The sequence below is a fragment of the Brachypodium distachyon genome, chromosome 3, assembly GCF_000005505.3.
Source record: "Brachypodium distachyon strain Bd21 chromosome 3, Brachypodium_distachyon_v3.0, whole genome shotgun sequence".
Taxonomy (NCBI): domain Eukaryota; kingdom Viridiplantae; phylum Streptophyta; class Magnoliopsida; order Poales; family Poaceae; genus Brachypodium; species Brachypodium distachyon.
The window spans coordinates 10144664-10163161 of NC_016133.3; the positions used below are offsets into that span (position 1 = coordinate 10144664).

Below are 18498 nucleotides of genomic sequence, written 5' to 3' on the forward strand. Positions count from 1 at the left end.
TGCTAATAAAGCTAAACACCCTTGAAAAAGTTAGTGCTACTGTTTCTCCCTTTGAAACTCAACTACTCCTCGGGCCGGAATTACTTGTCACAGATTTAGTACAACTTTGTCAAGTAATTCTGGCCGGAGGGGAGGGAGTATATGATTTACGTGATCCTACCATAGCTAACTATGATAATCCCCAGCAATCTCCAACATAATACAAGAAGACAACCATTTCAAACTTCCAAAGTAGCTCATTTCTTTGCTGCTCAGTTAAAAAATGTTATTCTGTATCATCATTGCACATTTGCCTTCATTCAATCATGCAGCTAGCTTTGCCCACCAAAAGAAGGCCATGTTAAGATTTTATTTTATTCAAATAACTCACAGTTTGCTCAGAAATTAGAGTTACCAATTACTAGTATTTTTTTGAGGGAACCAATTACTAGTACTTCGAAGAGCCTACGATTGAATTAGGACGCAAAGTTGCTACGAGTACATTTGAGCAGTGCCCTAATTGTGCTGCAAAACCAGAGTTCATACACCATGGAAGTCATTGAGCTACATAAGCCCTCTTCTAACCCTACGATACCTGTTCATCTCATATTGCCCTCTCGCAGGACATCGATCATATCATATAGTTTCTTGCTCGCCCCAGATTGTACCTGCAGTACCATGGCAGTTAATGTCTATCAGCCACAAGCTCACGAGTCCACGACCAAATCTCTAAACAGAATAAAAAAACCACATAATCACGTATTATATCCTGACCTTTTTATGGAGAAACATGGCGGCATCAACAGTTCCCTCTGCATATATTGAACGGCCACATACGTTGTGCTGAAACTCAAACGCCACTCTGCAATCATAAAGGTAATTAACTGAGTAGACACTAGTCAAGGTCGTCAAACTCAAAACAATATCTACCAGGTTCTGGAAGGATGAGAACTTACGTATCATCAGGTGATGTGAGATGGTAATTGTGAAAAGCATGCCCTGAGAGATGTTCTTCTGGGACACCTACAATGGCAAGCTGCTCTTGGGGGTCCCTAACCAAGTTTACCTGCATGAATGACCGCAAACCAGTGTGAGAAAACCATGTAAACATCACTTTTCTTCACATAAGCCGAGGGTGTTGTGCTGCAATAAAAAGAAAGGTCCCGGTTACGCATATGATCCACCGCATTCAGGAGCACGGTAGAAAAACTAGAGTGCAGAAGCATGTCAAATAAGGCCCAGTACAGGAGAAATGGATCATAGGAACCTCAAGCTATTAGGTTAGCAATGAATTGAAACGAAATCAAAATGAAATACTTCCAAGTTTGCCAATTGGAACTTTATGTTACTTGAAGTCTATGAAAAATACCAAATCCTAAGTTAAACGTTGCTAAATATGATCAATGAATGATATTCACATTACAGAGTAAAGTTAGAACTGGGACTTTTGGTACTGGTAAGTGGTAAGTTAAATCAAATGTCCAAACAGCTGACTCTTGAAATGGGACTTGAAGATGCGTACATACATTTTAACTATGAAATAAGTCCATTTTACCCCCCGAACTTATCGCGAAGTCTAAAAAACACCCTGAACTCTAAAACCGGGCATTTTAGCCGCCTGAACTTCCAAAACCGGTCACCCAAGCCCCCTCTGCCATGTAACTGGCTGTTTTGCTGTGTTGAAGGTGCTTTTGACCCGTCGACTGACACGCTGGCACAAGTCGTCCATGTATCACCCGCCCCGAGCTTGACTCCTCTCTTGCTCTTAGCACGCGGGCTGCGCCGGCACCGGCGGCCAGCGAAGATGCCGTCGTCCAAGCTGACCATGCGCTCCCTTCCTCTGGCGGTTGCTTCCCGGACTTCCCCTCCCTTTTCGCAGACCTGACCTCGCTCCTCCTCCACTACACGCCTGCCTCCTCCTCCCAAGCCGTCGTCTTCTCCTCCTCGCTCTCCATCCCTGCAGCTCCGCGCAGGCGGAGGAGCAGGTGCCAACCCTGCTCGCGTCCGCGGCCATCAGGGCCTGTGCGGGCGCCACGGCGAGGGCCTTCACCTACATGGGCTGCTCCTGATCGATGTCGTCAAGACCCGCCTCAGGGCCGGTGCGCTGCTGCCTACAGCGGTTCGTGCAGATCTTACTCGAGAGGGGGAGCAGAGGGGGCTGCACGAAAGGCAGTAGCCGTGGCGCTGCCAAAGGAGGAGCAGAGTGGCACGCGAGAGGGAGGCGTAGAGGGGGGCGCGCGTGAGAGAAGGGGAGGGTGGCTCAAGAGAGAGAAGAGAAAGGAGAGGACGAAAATGCTGGGTCAAATGGGTCAAAACCACCTTCAACAAAGCAAAACAGCCTCAAACAGGCAGAGTGGGGTCGGGTGCATGGTTTTGAAAGTTCAGGGGGGTTAAATACCCGATTTCAGAGTTCACGGTGTTTTTTGGACTTTGCGGTAAGTTCAGGAGGGTAAAATGGACTTATTTCACTATTTATCACAAACGACGCTCCTCCAGAACTAATTATACATATGTGTAGTCATAAGAATATAAGGTTTCTTGAAAAAGAACCAACATGATGGTTACTACGCCAAGTTCAATTTTATGTTCTGACCGTACCTCGTTCATGTCGAATGAAACACCCAATTTCTGGAAGCAAGAGATTACAGCTTTCGCAGTGCCAGAAATGTCTAATTTTGTCGCTTGATGAGACTCCATGACCTGTGGAAGTGTGACATTTGATACTTAAGAAAGAGTAATTATTGACAGCAATTATATGAAAAGCAAAAACAATATGATTTGGCATTCAGAATCCCACATGCCCATGTCATTCCTTTTACTATCGTTAGAGTTTTAACACGAGGGTGTGAGGAAATATGCAACTTGATCTATTGCCAAGACTCTTGGCCCAAATATATACAAGTAAAAGGAGACAAACTAGGAATCCTAAATACAAAAGGAAATACAACTAGTCCTAGTACAAGACGACTATATCTCTCTAACAAAGGTTACCCAGCAATATCATAGAACCCACAGGTTATTAAAATATGAATATATGAAATAATATATGTAAAAATTTGTGACGAATGGTTCTGATATTTTGTGTATGTACGGTTGCAGCTCACTGGTTTATAATTCAGGCTGGACATATGTGCTAGCAAGAACAGAAGCCTAAGTGTAGATACTGCATAGACGCATCCAGTCAGAAGAAGGTAGGCTCGAGTGTTTTTGGGCCATGTAAAACTTAGGGCTTTTGACCGTTTTCTTTCCTTTTATTCCCTTCAACAGAATCACAGTTACATACCATATCGATCCGCATTATGTGAGTGCCATCCCACGAGCGCCGATTGCTACAACATGTAACGGCAAAGGACTCAGGCTACTACCTTATCCTGACGCAGCAGGAATCCGACATGATCCATTGCCTCAACACTAACTACAGTGCGCCCCACACAAGTGATGAGATCGTGCCCGTTATTCAACAGAAAGCTACCACGGCAGAATATCTGATGAGGGAATGCCATAGGCCCAAGAGAGAGCTGGCCATGTAGGGAATCTCCAAGGGGACTTGCCAAATCAATGACATCCGTCCGTTTTTGTCCGCAGACAAAAATAACCAACCCAATGTGGCTTGCCAAATCAATGCTATATGTCCACTTGTCCGCGAACATGCTATACTCAAGCCAAATTTGGCATTGGTTTGGCAACTCCGGACATTGTCCGCGGACATGCCATGTAGGCATATTGATATTGGCACAAAAATAAAGAAAAAACCTTTTGGCATGTGTATGGACATATATCAAGTGGACGGTGGCATGCCATTTGACATGTATCTGTTGGGTGAAGTGGTATTTGTCCACATGCCATGTTGTCCGGACACATGACAAATGGACGGACGGCATGTCCATTTGGCTAGTGACCCTTGGAGATGCTAGGTAGCCTCACAGCCATAGGAAGGAAAGGTCGGGCCACTCAGGTGCAAGCCGGATCCAGCAAGGACAGAGGTACAAGACGGCGCAATATACTTGGCATTCAAGTAAAGATGCGTAGTCGTTTCCTGCTAGGACTCGTACCTGAGCAAGCCGAGCAGGACCACATCGCCCTTGAACAGGCTGCTTTCCAGAGGCTCCAGAAAAAGGTCGAGGCCGTCTCGGCTGACCGCCAGAAGAGACGCAGGACGCGGATGACGAACTTAGGCCGAAGAACCCTCTTTGGCAACGACACAAGAGCTGGTGCGAATGTAGCAGCCGACCTGCGGGACGGAGAAGACAGCTGTTTCGGCCCAACGCGACTCCCGAGGCTCACAACGCGAACCCGGCCGACATTGAATCGCCAGCGGACCACTTCCGCACACCGTTCGATAACATGGTAGCGGCAGCGACTCCGGTCGACAAAGTCATGATCCAAGGTATGACCCGGCCGAAGACCTTCATCGCGCTATTGCACTACTCAAAACTGCGGTCATTAAGTAAACAAAGTGCTCTCAGACGGCCGATAGGATGCATTCTCCGACCCGTCGACCGCCACCTCCCTGCCACGCGGCAATATTGATCACCCCAAACGGGCGATTCACTCAAACGTCCATGGATAGCAAAGCAATCACGGTGGGGAGCAAGACCGGCCGGCCCAACGCGACGAGTTGACCGATTTACATCACCACCTTGAAATGGCACACCAGCCGACAACCTGCACACCTCCTCAACGACCCCAATGACGAAGGCTGGTCATCATGGAGTCAAGTGGGGACGAGGTGTTTCGCCCCAAAAATCATGGCAGCAAAATTCCCGACGAAGTTCAAACCCCCACACAAGATTAAGGCCTAGGACGACAAGGTCAACCCGACACACTGGCTCGAGGTGTCACTAAAATAGACATTAAACTAGAAACGAGAGACACAAATTTTAACGTGGAAACCCTTGTGGGAAAAACCACAGATGCACGAAGGCGCAACTTCACTTATGTTGGAGTATTACAAGCACGAGACGACGGGCCATCTTTAGGTATGACTACATGGGGTATATATAACGGGCAATAAACATGAGTCCTATTAGGACAAGGCAAACGAGTTCAACTCGTATAACAACACAAAGCCCAAACCTATCCTGCTACGTCTAGAAGAGTTGGTAACGAATTCAGATCACTTTTCAACAAGCTCCACCTTGAGCCGAATCCCCTCCAGTAGTTGAAGAAAGTAAACACCTCCAAACAAATGAGCATAAACACCTTGTGCGTCAACATCCATGGGATTAGTGAGTAATGCCAACTAAGCCTGAGCAAAGCTCAAACTTATTGGCAGGAATTGGCTTTGTCATCATATCAGCTTGATTATCATGTGTACTAATCTCACTTTGCAACTTGACTAACTCCCAAGTGCGATTTTTCTCAAGAGATTCCATCTCATCATGCATAGCACTCATGCATTTATTTGAATCAACAGAAGTCACAGCCCCCGAATAAGTTTAAGGTTCAGCATTGCCTTCAATTTCTTCTGCCACGCTCGAAGCATATGCAACAACGTTGCATTCTTCAATCAACCTCCTGGGTCGAACAATCTTGGACCAAACTATCTAACGGACGTGCCCACCGAACCTTACCATACGGCGCCTGTACCAACAGCGCGCGGGAACAGGCAGGATAGGCAGCGCGAGTGGGCGCGGAACGACCAAGGCGAACAAGCACGCTGCGAGAGAAAGCGCGGCCCTGCTGGGGCAATTCCTCGTTGCAGTTCTTTAGGTGCAGTAGCTGATTGAGCATTTTGTAGTTGTTCATTTTGTATATTCAAAATATTTTATAGTTCAAACCGTGTGTCCGATTCAAAATCCGTCTTCACCGTTAGATTCGTATCAATGAATACTTTAAAACTAGATCTTACTCGAATATTTTCAACAAAAAAAGTTCGAACTGTTTTGTTATCCGGTCATAATTCATAAGTTACCATCCTACCTCGAAATGAATAGCCAAACCAAAAAGGGACACGGGACGCGCGAGGCGTGCAGACGAGCGGGCGACCCAAACCAAAAGGGGACACACGACGCATGTCGCGTGCGGCGAGCGGGCGAGTCAAACCGAAAGCGTGAGCTGGCAACGCGAAGAGGTCAGCCCGACCGATGGGCTTATGACCATGTAGTTTACCATGTAAAAACATTTGTTTACCAGATTATGACCACATGTATACCATATTAAACCATTTGTTTGCCACGTTATGGCCACATGATTACCTTAAGTATTAAACCATTTGTTTACCACGTTATGGCCACATGATTAACTTAAGTATCACATTTTGGTTACCAAATTATAGTCACTTGTTTACCACGTTAATATCACTTGTTTACCAAATTAAGATCACTTCTTTACCACGTTATTGTCACTTGTTTACCTGTTTAATTGTGTGTGCGTACTAGGTTAACTATGTGTGCTTACCAGATTGATGGTCCTAGTTTACCAGGTTAATTGTGTGTGCTTACCAGGTTAACGGTCCCAGTTTACCATGTTATCTATATGTGCTTACCAGGTTAACGGTCCCAGTAGTAGTTTAACTATGTGTGCTTACCATGTTAACGGTCCCGGTTTACCAGGTTAACCGTGTGCGTTTATCAGGTTAATGATGCGTATTTACCAGGTTGACGGTGCCTTACCAAGTTAAATGTGGCTATTTGGCAACTAGGTTCAACAAATGCACTTTAAAAAACCGACAAGGATAGATCCGAGCTATAATGGTTGGTAACGATCAATACACTTGATGGAACACTCGATACAGACAAATACTCATCTCGATGCCTAAAATGTGTGCTCAAGCGCCGGTATGAATGTAGCAGAATATTTGCCTATTAAACGATGTCGAGACACCCCTCGTCCTCTTTGTCGCTGATGATCTAATCCTCTTCTGCATCGCCATTGAGACCGACATCTATCCCATCCAGGTCAGGGCCAGCTCCCTTCTGTTGAAGCATCGTGATATGTTCGGCCGTCCTTGTGGACTGGAGGTCGCGCCCCCTCCGCGCCCCTACTCTCTGCCGCCGCCCCGCCACACCCATGCACTCAACCTCCACGGTCCGGACGCCGCCCCGCGAAATGGAGACCTTGCCCCTGCTCTCTGCCGGCTGTTGCACCTTGCTCTGACGGCGGTGGCACCGCCGTCCTGCCGCGCCCCTGCTCTCCGCCACCTCAGTCTGTACGCCGACCCTCTGCTCATCAGCTGCCGTCTACTGGAGGCCGCGCCGCTGAGCCCCTGCTCTGCGCCTCCACGGTCTGGACGCCGCCCCCTGCTTTCCGCCCCGCCGGTCTCTGCTCCGCCGTCCCAGGCATGGAGCGAGTCGCCGAAGCGGGCGCCACTGACGGCGCGGGAGCAGCTGTGCGCAGGTGATTGGCAAGTACGCCGCTGGATCCGAGGGGGAGGGGGGGTGTGGTGTGGTCGCCGGAGAGGCCTACAGGCTCGTTAGGAAAAGAGTAGGCGACGAGGCTACTGGACATCGCGGGCAGCGCTACGTCAGGAGAGGAAGGGAATCGGGAGAGGAAAAGCGAGCGAGAGAGAGAAGAACGGGTGAGATTGGATCGATCGGGGATCAGTTAACGGTTCAGATGGGCGCCGCACGGGAAGACTAATCTTGGCACGTCTTCCCGTTAGATTGTTTTAGTCCTATCAGCTGCAATGGACCGTTGTGGTGGCTGCACAACATTGGGAGCTTCCTGAACATTTACCTCTTCAATTTCTTTTGTACACCCTGAATCACTAACATGCTCCACCTCCACACTTGCATCATGTGGCTTCAGAACAGGAACATCAGTAGATGGCTTATCAGGTAACATAGCAGATTCATCAAAAGTAACACTTCTGCTAACCACTACCTTTCTAGTTTCAGGATTCCATAATTTATACCCTTTCACGCCGGGCTTAAAACCAAGGAAATGCATAAGAAGGGCAACCAAATACTTTCAAATCTGAATAATCCGCTGGAGATCCAGATCATAACTCAATGGGACTTTTCTTTCCAATAGCAAGGTTAGGTGACCGGTTGATTAAGTGACAAGCAGTGGAATCGGCTTCTGCCCAAAAACTTCTAGGTAATCCAGAACTTGATAACATGCAACGTACCTTCTCCATGATGGTTCTATTCATGCGTTCGGCCACGCCGTTTTGTTGAGGGGTACCTGGGACAATGTAGTGTCTGAAAATTCCCTCTGACTTGCACGAGGCATCAAATTCTCCAGAACAAAATTCCAAACCATTATCGGTACGCAGTTTCTTGATATGCTTGCCAGTCTATCTTTCAATCATAATCTTCCACTCCTTAAATGCATTGAAAACATCCGATTTGTGCTTCAAGAAATATGCCCAAACTCTTCTCGAGTAGTCATCAATGATGGTCAACATATAACCTGCACCTCCAAGTGAAGGAACGCGGGACTCACCCCACAAATCTGAGTGAACGTACTCCAATATGTCTTTGGAAGAGTGAGGTCATGTACCAAACTTCACCCTAGTTTGCTTGCCGAAGACACAATGTTCACAAAATTTCAACTTGTCGATGCATTGACCATCAACTAAGCCTCTTTTGCATAGCTCCATCATTCCAGTTTCACTCATATGGCCAAGACGCATATGCCAAATACTCGTAGCATCCGAATCGGATAATTTAAGTGAAACAATTGTAGCATTACCAGTAATTGTCGTACCTCGAAGGTAGTAGAGATTTGCAGCCTTCATATCACCTTTCATCACAACAAGAGAACCTTTTGTGACCTTGACGATCTCATCTCCACCTGAATACTTGTACCCTTTATTGTCCAGAGTACTCAAAGAGATAAGATTTTTCTTCAAACTCGGAATGTGGCGAACATCCAATAAAGTTCTGATAGTGCCATCAAACATCTTGATTTGAATGGTGCCAATGCCTGCAATCTCGCATGGAGAATCATCGCCCATCAACATAGAACCATTTGGCATAGCTTCGTATGTTGCAAACCACTCCAGGTGCGGAGTCATGCGAAAAGTACATGCCATATCAAGAACCCAAACATCTCTCATTTTGGAATCACCGGTAAAGACAACGAGAACATCACCATCAGAATCTTGTTTGCTAACAACGGTGGCTTGGGCACCATCCTCTTGCTTGAATTTTCCATCCTTTTCTCCTTGTTCTGCAACTTGTAACATTTGGAGATTTCATGCCCATCTTTCTTGCAATATTTGCAAAACTTGTACTTGCCTCTATTTCCATTATTTGAGCTCCTCTCATTTGTCCTACCACGTACAGATAATCCCTCGCCCTGGGACGAACTTGAACCATCCTGAGACACCATATGCTTCATCTTCTCCTTGGAGTGCAAAGCTTCATGAACCTCATTAAGGGTGAGAGTATCACGGCTGTATAATATGGTATCTCTAAAATTGGTATAAGAACTTGGTAGTGAACATAGGAGCATTAAACCCATATCTTCTTCATCATACTTAACTTCCATTGCCGCTAGGTCAGATATAATCTCCTTAAACTCAGTGATGTGATTTAAGGCATTACCTCCTCCTTGCAGTCGGTGGAGAAATAACTTTTGCTTCAGATGCATTTTACTCGTGAGATCTTTTGACATGCAAATCTCTTCCAACTTTGACCATAGAGCGGCGTCTGTCTTCTCAGTCAAGACTTCTTGCAAAATATTGTTGTGTAGATGAAGTTGAATTTTGGCCATAGCCTTGCGATCCTTTCTCTTCTCCTCATCACTCCAGTCAGCAGATTTCTTTTTCGCGGCTTGCGCCAATAACGCCCGCATCTTGACTTGCCATAGGGAGAACCTTGTGTCACGATCCAGCAACGGAAGATCATACTTCATGGATGCCATGAGTAGACTAAACTGTGTGCACAAAGTAGTACAAGCCAGAAACAATCCTTGATTGAATTAATTTGCGGAGGAAAAACTGAATAGATAGCACCTGGTGGAATTGGGAGTGTCCGTAGAAATTTAGACGGAAAAATTTGATATAGCTTCACGTGTGCAGCTAGCAGACCGAGTTGTTTTGTCTCCACGTGAGACGAGCTAGCAGCAAAGATCAATTTTTTCTCTGACAGAGCGACTTGCTCGATCGATTTACTTTGTGGTCTGCTTGCGGTTGCAGCGTCTTGTACCGCTGCTGCGGTCTGTGAGAACTCGCTTCGTTCCGGTTGCTTTGGACTAGATGTTGCGCACGTTAGACTCTTGTCCTGTCTGATTACTCCGCCTGCTACTTGCTTCAGACGGATAGATGATGTGTACGTGCTCTGCTTCCTCTAAATCCGAGTAGAAGACCAATCGCCCACGCGTCTCTCGATTCAGCGATGGGCAGCGAAACAGGATAAGTCCCATCGGTCTCGGCGAGATCTCAAACTCGGCGCGCGAAACGCGAACGAATATCCAGCAAAAATTGTCTCGTAGATTTAATCTCAAGAACGTGGCTCTGATAGCACTTGTTACGAAAGTAGAGATTAAACTAGAAACGAGAGACACGAATTTTAATGAGACGACATGCCGTCTTTAGGTGCGACTACATGGGGTATATATAACGGGCAATAAACATGAGTCCTATTAGGACAAGGAAAACGAGTTCAACTCGTATATCAACACAAAGCCCAAACCTATCCTGCTACATCTAGAAGAGTTGGTAACGGATTCGGATCACTTTTCAACACGAGGATTACCTCATGGCCGGAGTATCCAAGGCATCAACAGCGTGGTGGCCACGCACTAACTCCCTATGATGACTAGGATGGCTCACACTTGGATCTAGAACCACAGAACCTGCCAGCTAGGAGCATTAACTCCTGGTACGACATGACGAGAGCCTTCATCAGGAATTTCGAGTGGACATACAGCGGCCCCTCCACCAAGGCCAACGTCGAGCACTGGGTCCAACAGCACAAAGAATTGACTCGACGTTACCTCTAGCGCAGAAGTGTGATTAGAGTCCTAATGGGCGTCAAGTGTTACTTGGGGATGAGTAAGAGTTTCTTGGGGCCACAATTGGGAACTCAGAAGGAATTCGGAAGTCATGTCCGAGTGATCACGAACCTATAAGGTAGCAAAGTTAAGTGGTGAGAGTGGAAGTGTGAATAGAGTCCTAATGGGCCTCAAGTGTTTGGCCCATGTAGAGACGTCTATACAAGTGGAGGAGGTCGACCTGGTAAAGTGTTACCGGTGCGAGTGTTAACCGAGCCGTCACCACCTTCATGCCCAAACCTTGTGAACAGATCTAGAAATCGGTTGGACAACGCTCCTTCCTATACGTGTGGGTACCTTGGAGGCGCACCTACGGCACTAAGACGAACAGTACGAGGGATCCGCGATGAGGAGCTGGTAGTTCGTCTATTCGGCATCGATATGCTACATCAACTCTACTTCTGCTAATGATCTACTGGTAATTACGTGATTCATAACAACAACACATTCCTGGTTGGTGTGCGTTAGAGGTAGGCAGCCACCAATGCCTTGCCGACGTGCCGATTGCCGTTCCCGAAGCCTTGCCCTTGGTTTTGTTGTCGACGACTCACTCCCCACTCCTCCGTTAGGAGTAGGTGGCCACCAATGCCAGGCCATCTCCTAGCGTGTCGCTACTCGATGCTGCAAAGCCTACCGATCAGCTCCTTAGCAAAGAGTGTGCTGAGTTCGAACATGGTTTCGATGGGCATTGCCACCTTCATGTACCTGCAAGGAACAACAAGGCGCGGCGCGGCAATTTCTTGACAACGCGTACTTCTTCCAGGGGACCACCAAGCGTGCATAACCCGTCTGCATAATCTTCATAGAATCCTAGGCGTCCTTCACCGTCTCCTTGACAACGAGGGTTCCGGTCATCTCTGGTGAAGCAGCACGATGGTAGCGGACAAGGCCGCCGTGTCATCCGCTCGTTTGCTTTGCCTTCGATTGCATCCCAAAGGCCTTAAGCCCTATGGTTTATCTTCATGACAAGTGCCCACTCGATGCAGTTGGTTGCCGTCAACGTGGGGTAGATCACCGTGCCCCGCCGCCTGACACCACGCACTCCTACACTACTATTTGTCGATCGGCGCCCCGTCATGTTGGGTTGTGACAACGCTCACATCATGATGCTAACATGGAAGCATGAGCGGAGGGGGAACGATATTGGCTGCCTACAATGGCATCAAGAGCTCGTCGTGGCTTTGATACCAGATGTCAGCCGAAGCTTCTTTCGCAACTCACTATTGATGAACATAAACACACAAAAGTAGGTAGACTCACGTGATTTTCCGCCATGTAAAACTTACGGCTTTTCTCCCTTTTATTCCCTTCAATAGAATCACCGTTACATGCCATATCAATCCTTATTATGCGTGTGCCATCCCAAGATCGCCGATCGCTACTCCACGTAACAGCGAAAGGCTCGGGCTACTACCTCATCCTGACCCGGCAAGGATCCCACAGGAACCAATGCCTCAACAGTAACTACGGCGCGCCCCACAAGTCATGAGATCATGCTTGTTATACAACAGAAAGCTACCATGGCTACCACAACAGAATATCTCACCGTGGCAGGAACGCGGCAAGGCTGGGTTTACTACTAACACCCCAGGTGTTACAATCTCGGAAGCACCAATACGGCCGGACCTTCCGTGTCGCCATGCGGGACACGGCCACACGGTGACACGCCCCGACAGGCGCCGAGTGCGCCCAAGTGTCCCTAGAATTTTGAATTTTAAAATAAAATTAAAAAATTCGGGACAATGTACGTGGGGGATCCGGATGCTCAACAATAAAAAACTAACCTGCAAGATCAGGGACCATACGCCACCACCATGACCTAACTCAAGCACTCCTACAACGTTGTGCCTGCTCCGCCGCTGCCGCTGGATGCGCTGCCCTCCGACCTCCAGCGTCCAACCCCGGAATCTGGCAGCAGGTAACCCACAAGCTTTTCCCTCTGGCAGAGCGCTCTGGCCGAGCGCACGATGGCCAGAAAAGATCCGCCACGGAAACATCCTGCTGCCGGCATCTCTCTTTGGTCAGTTGCGGGTGCGACTGTGCGGTAGCTGGTCTGGTGCATCCGTGCGTGGGGAGTGGGGTAAGAACGGATGGGGAACTGCCAAACTGGAGAATGCAGACGGACGGATGGTGGTTTGGGCTGACTCAAAAAAAAAAATGTGGTGGTTTGGGCAGTGGTTGAGTGGGCTTCGGCTTGGGTAAAGCATTTGCTGTCTGGGCCTATCGCATAATGGAGATGGTTGTGTGGGCACCTGTTTTGTGTGCGCCTGCTGATGCCCAATGAGGCTTTATTTTGTTTTACATATATTCGCCGTGTCCCCATATGTGTGTCGCCGTGTCCGTGCAATGTAGGTTACAATGACAACATGTTTACTCTGAATTGATTCAGAAAGATTAATTTATAAGTATACTGGATCTCAAATTGTTAGCCATCGATCGAAGATAGCCTGCTCATTGTTCCAAGTTTCCAACAATATGTAACCACAGTTTTTTCGGATTTCTTTTAAAACTTCCGTGCAAAATCCACTCTCCTACTTTTCTCCTCACCACGGTGGCACATCAGCTGATCAGCTCCAGTTCTATTATTTTTAGAATTGCTTTTGATGTCTTCTCCACTTCATTGGCTTTCTACATAATTTACTATTACTACATCAAGTTTAATTTTCCATACCATCTCCTGGGTCAATAATCTAACTATTCCAAGTTAAGAGGATAACTCTGTTAGGTCCCTTAGTTATCCAGTTATGTCATATCGACACAGGAGACCTATAGCTGCTGCAAGCGAACTGAAGGTGGAAATTAGGAGGGTGTGGGTTTAGTCAGCTCGCAACTAGCAGCATTGCAGCAATACTTAAGCAAGCAGCCAACCCTCAGGCATGCAGCAGTTAGGAGTTAGGGGTTAAGCCCTAACGCGCTAGGACGGTAGTAGGTGATAAAATCTTCTCCAAGCAAGTTATCTTATTCCTCAATCCAAAAAAAAAAATCTTATTCCGAAGTAATAGCAGCCTATAAAGGCCTGGTCCTGTGTTGAATAAAGTAAGCAATGAATCATGAGTTTATTTCGTATTTCTTAATAGTTTAGCCTAGTTATCCTTGAATGATCGAAGCTCGTTCCAAACTCAGCTTATTACTAGAGATGGATTGAGACTATCATGAACATAACACAAAGCAATCAATTGCAGAACCAAATATCTATTAAAACAAAAGAATAAACGAGGCAGTTACAATTTTGAATTTTCAAAAGGTAAAGATCAAAGTATACCTCTAGTTTGTAACCTGCAAATGCACCAGGGAATTTCTCTGCCATGATTTCCATGGCAGCAAGAAAAGCAACAACCTAATAAGAAGTTAACAGTGTTAATAAGGATAGATCATATGCAACGACCAGGTGATGAAAAATATTGCACCTGCTTCCCCATTTGTGGGGATATCACAGCATAAACATTTGCATCATGCACACTTTTGTTCAACAGTTGCCTATTTCCACCCGTTGTGCCCATTACAAATGGCAAGCCAAGTTTACAGTAAAGTTCAGCATTGGCTGCATGACAAGTAACCATCAATACCAGCAAGGGTTGCAAGCACATTATGTGCAAACAAAGAACATCAAAGCATATGCAGAAAAATTGCTTGCCTAATCATAAGTAAACAATCGTAATAGATGCCTTTTTAGACATGGGCACAGTCTGCATTATGCAGCCTAGACTCTCACTTTTTGAATAATATGTTAGTAAAAATAATCAAATATTTATTCATGGCATATCTAAGGGTACCATTTCTACCGAAACCATAGCAGACTGCAAGCTTTCTAAAGCATAATCAATATCTGGACCAAGATAGTATTAGTAAACAGGCTGGCAGAGAGAATCATTAGTCACGTCCTGTTTTGTCCCAATCTACTTCTGGTACAATGACAGTGTCAACTGAGAAATACCATCCTCTAAAGTCTAAAGCAGGTATTCCTGTTTTCTTCTATAGAGTGGCAAATAAAATAATGCATGTCAAAAAAGGAATATAATTTAACAACTCCCTCCGTTCCTAAATACGGAGTATAAGATATTCTAGCTTTGTCCTAAGTCAAACATCCTAAAGTTGGACCAAGTATAAAAACATCTACCAACATCTACAACTCTAAATTAGAGTTATTAAATCCTTAATGATATATATCTTCATAGTATACTTATTTGATCTTGTAGATATTAATACATTTTTCTATAAACTTGGTCGAACATTAAGAAATTCGACTTAGTGCAAAGTTAGAACATCTTATATTTAGGAATAGAGGTACTACCACTTAATGAGATATATGCCTATATTGACTATGCTCGGGAAAGTACTGACAGTATCTGGGAATCAGTTGAAACCTATTCTCTTGTGTGTAGAAGAAATTTAGCCTCTAAATGGGATAGGAAATGTTCAATATTATTAACCAACACTTTTTGGCTAATAGTTAGGGATTTAAGTGTTTACAATAGTACAAATGGAATTTATTTTTTAAATGGAGTACTGTTTTTGTATCTAAGGGGATAAAACACTCAACTCTCCAGTAGAAATTACTACTGTATTTGCTTACCATTAACGGCATCAGGCACAGTGTAGTCAACAACTATCAAATCTGGGTAGTCCTTCACAATGGAACAGAGAATACGTTCACTTTGAGATGGGTCATGAATATGAATCTCTCTGTTGCAGATGTTGACCTTTCCACCAGGAACCTCCATTGCACTGAATGATACAGGAACTAATTGAAGACCAGCAGAGACAGCTGCTTCAGCAACAGCCTTCCCCATTTTCCCTGTGCAACTATTCACCTACACAATGTACAAAAACAGAACTATTCACCTACACAGATAAATGTAGGGGTACTGAGTGAAATATAATGAGATGACATGGAAGTGCTTCTCCTGATATCTGGACAGTATTAGCAATTCAACTGAGTTTTGCTGAAATACTGGAAGTAATTGCTGGTCTCAGGTTTATCTTGAAATTCAAGTACTAAGATAATGCTTTTGTTGGATCGATAAATCCAGTAATGCCAGATCAAAACTACTAGAGAAGATTCTAGGCAAGGAAAAGAATTTCAGGTAAGCTGGATAGAATTCAGGATATGCTGTGCATTCCATTAAGAATATATATGTATAACATTGAAACAGAAAGAGGGTAAAGCAAACAGCAACCACAAGATATGCAGTGTATTCCATTAACCAAAGTAAATGAAGCGATCTGACCGTGCGCACAGCAACTCAGCAAGTGTGTGCGGCATGCGCACACAGGGGGGACAATATTTTGGAGCTCCAATTTTTTGCCATGTTCACTAGTTTTGTTTTCCATTTGTTTGCTCTCAGCCTCCTAGGCTTGTAAATACTTCTCTACCTTTTCAATATAAATGAGACGCAAGGCTTTTGCATTTTGTCGGATTTTTTTTGCCAAACCTAATTAAGTGTACTAGCCAATTTTCAAGTACCAAGTCATATGTCAGTAAACTAATTCAGTCTGTTATACTCATAAGCTTTTCCATCTTATACACTGCATGCACTTCTCTGTCCCTTATCTTCATTTCTCCTCCCGGACATACAAGGCACACATCATGTTGAGACTTGAAAACTATACTACTCATATCTCCTAGTATCATGTAAGGTGCTCTAAGAGAAAATATAGCTAAGTCACCAAACATTCACATAAAAGTTATCCCTTTTATGCAAGGCAATGTATCAGGTGAAAACCACTATTCTGTAAAAACTTGAAAATTTTAAATCCTAGTCATTAGATCTCAAATAAAAAGACCAAATGAACTTAATAATTAAACGTAATTTTATGGAAACACCCGGCGGTGGACTCATGAATAGAGGTCTAGGGTTTTTTTCATAGAATGTGTTACAGTGATTGGAGGTTCCACCTTTTCTCTGATCCGTTTATTTGAGATCTAATGGCTACTATTGAAAGTTTTAAATTTCAATAAATATAGATATTACATATTTTTCTACAAACTTGGTGGGACAAAGCTAGAATATCTTATATTTAGAAACATAGGTAGTATGTTATTTCTATACTATACACAACAGACAACTTAGGTGAGGTCGTTAGCTACTTAGCTCGAGTGGTACCACTCGAGGCCTACAGCCATGTCCCATGCATGAATCATGCTTCGACGGTCAACCTCGTGTTTCCAGAGTAATATTCAAGAAAAGAGGGGCTGACCAGTTTGATCAAGCTTGGTTTCTGAATTGTTTCAAAGAAGACCTAGCAGACAAACCATAGTTTCACTAACTGAAACCAACACATATACAGGGGCAATCCAAGTGTAGAAGTGGAGCCCGTGGAGCTTTTATTCTGGTCTTCCCCTGCTGAAACACTGGTCTGTTCTGGTTTAAATAACCTTACTACCAACTGAATATCAGATGTCAACTTAGTGTTGTCCCTCATGGAGTACCAATATAACTCCGATCTCAACTAAATAATCTCTGTTGAATTTGCTAAAGCCAACTGTTTTAAAATTAATGCTCCGTACAAGCAATGTAAAGACCCATTTCAAAAATTAAATATGGAGGTGTCACATCGGTAAACAAACACAATTCTAACATTAATAGCGATCATCCATGCAGTAAAGTGTAATTTCCAAAGACCAGTGCTTAATGAATTCAAACCTTTAAGTGGACATCTCATATCCTTCTCAACAGAGAGCTACAAATTCTTCATAATATTACTCTGTACAGGATTAAATCAATTACAAAGTTGAATTTTTTTATGTCATTTTGCTGCCGACATTGCGGAAATGTATGGTGCTGCTTGTCCAACTCGTCAGGCTCAAATTAACCCTACAGTACAAACTTTCCATTGACAGATAAATATAAATACAATAAACTAAAAACTACTCCCTCCGTTCAACAAAAGATGTCTCAAGTTTATCAAAATTTGGATGTATGTAGACATGACTTAGTGTATAGATGCATTCAAATTTGGTCAAACTTGAGACATACTTTGTTGGATGGAGGGAGTAATAAATATACGGAGTACAACTTAAATCCTGAATCCACAACCATCAAAGAGCCTAAAGAAGCAACCGTACCAGTATCGGGAAGGTGAGCGTGCGAGGCGCCGCAGTTATGCTCTCTACACTCTGGCTGGCGACGGCGTTCCTAATCGAAAGCATCGCCCCCGACAGCCGCCGCGTTGGCATCGCTGTGCCGATTGGAGCACGGAATTGCGGGGGCGGGCAGACTGAATGCCGCTGATGCGCGGCCGCTGCTGGGTGAACTTTGAAGGTGGCGGAGAGCATTTGTGCGGGGTGGGGAAGACGGAGACGGCGTAGGAGGAGCGAAAGACCGTAAACCTTGGTGCGCGGCACTGATGGAATGCGCCTGTGAGTCTGAAACTAGGGTTTACGGTATCGTGGTATATTGGTTTTTAGGACTAATAAGGTGACCTCCGGGACCACCGTTTTTAGGTCCGCAAAGATGCATTTCTACCGGATTTGCGTCCCATGGACCGAGAAACAGCCCGATTCTCCAACCTGAGCGTGGCAATCTCGTCCTGTGCTACCGCAAGCTGGCGCTCGGCACGCCTCAAGCGGATGTA

The 18498-nt window shown here is 45.2% G+C and overlaps 1 protein-coding gene across 1 annotated transcript; it reads right to left on the minus strand.

The window, feature by feature from the left end:
- Positions 1-312: 312 nt before the first annotated feature.
- LOC100834116 (probable 4-hydroxy-tetrahydrodipicolinate reductase 1, chloroplastic) lies at positions 313-18425 on the minus strand. The gene is made up of 8 exons (XM_003573155.4): positions 17990-18425; positions 15497-15734; positions 14331-14464; positions 14186-14260; positions 2578-2679; positions 936-1045; positions 754-841; positions 313-647 (listed from the first exon to the last, which is right to left on the minus strand). The coding sequence occupies exons 1-8, from the start codon at positions 18197-18199 to the stop codon at positions 579-581; spliced, it is 1026 nt and encodes a 341-aa protein (XP_003573203.1). The 5' UTR covers positions 18200-18425; the 3' UTR covers positions 313-578.
- Positions 18426-18498: the final 73 nt, after the last annotated feature.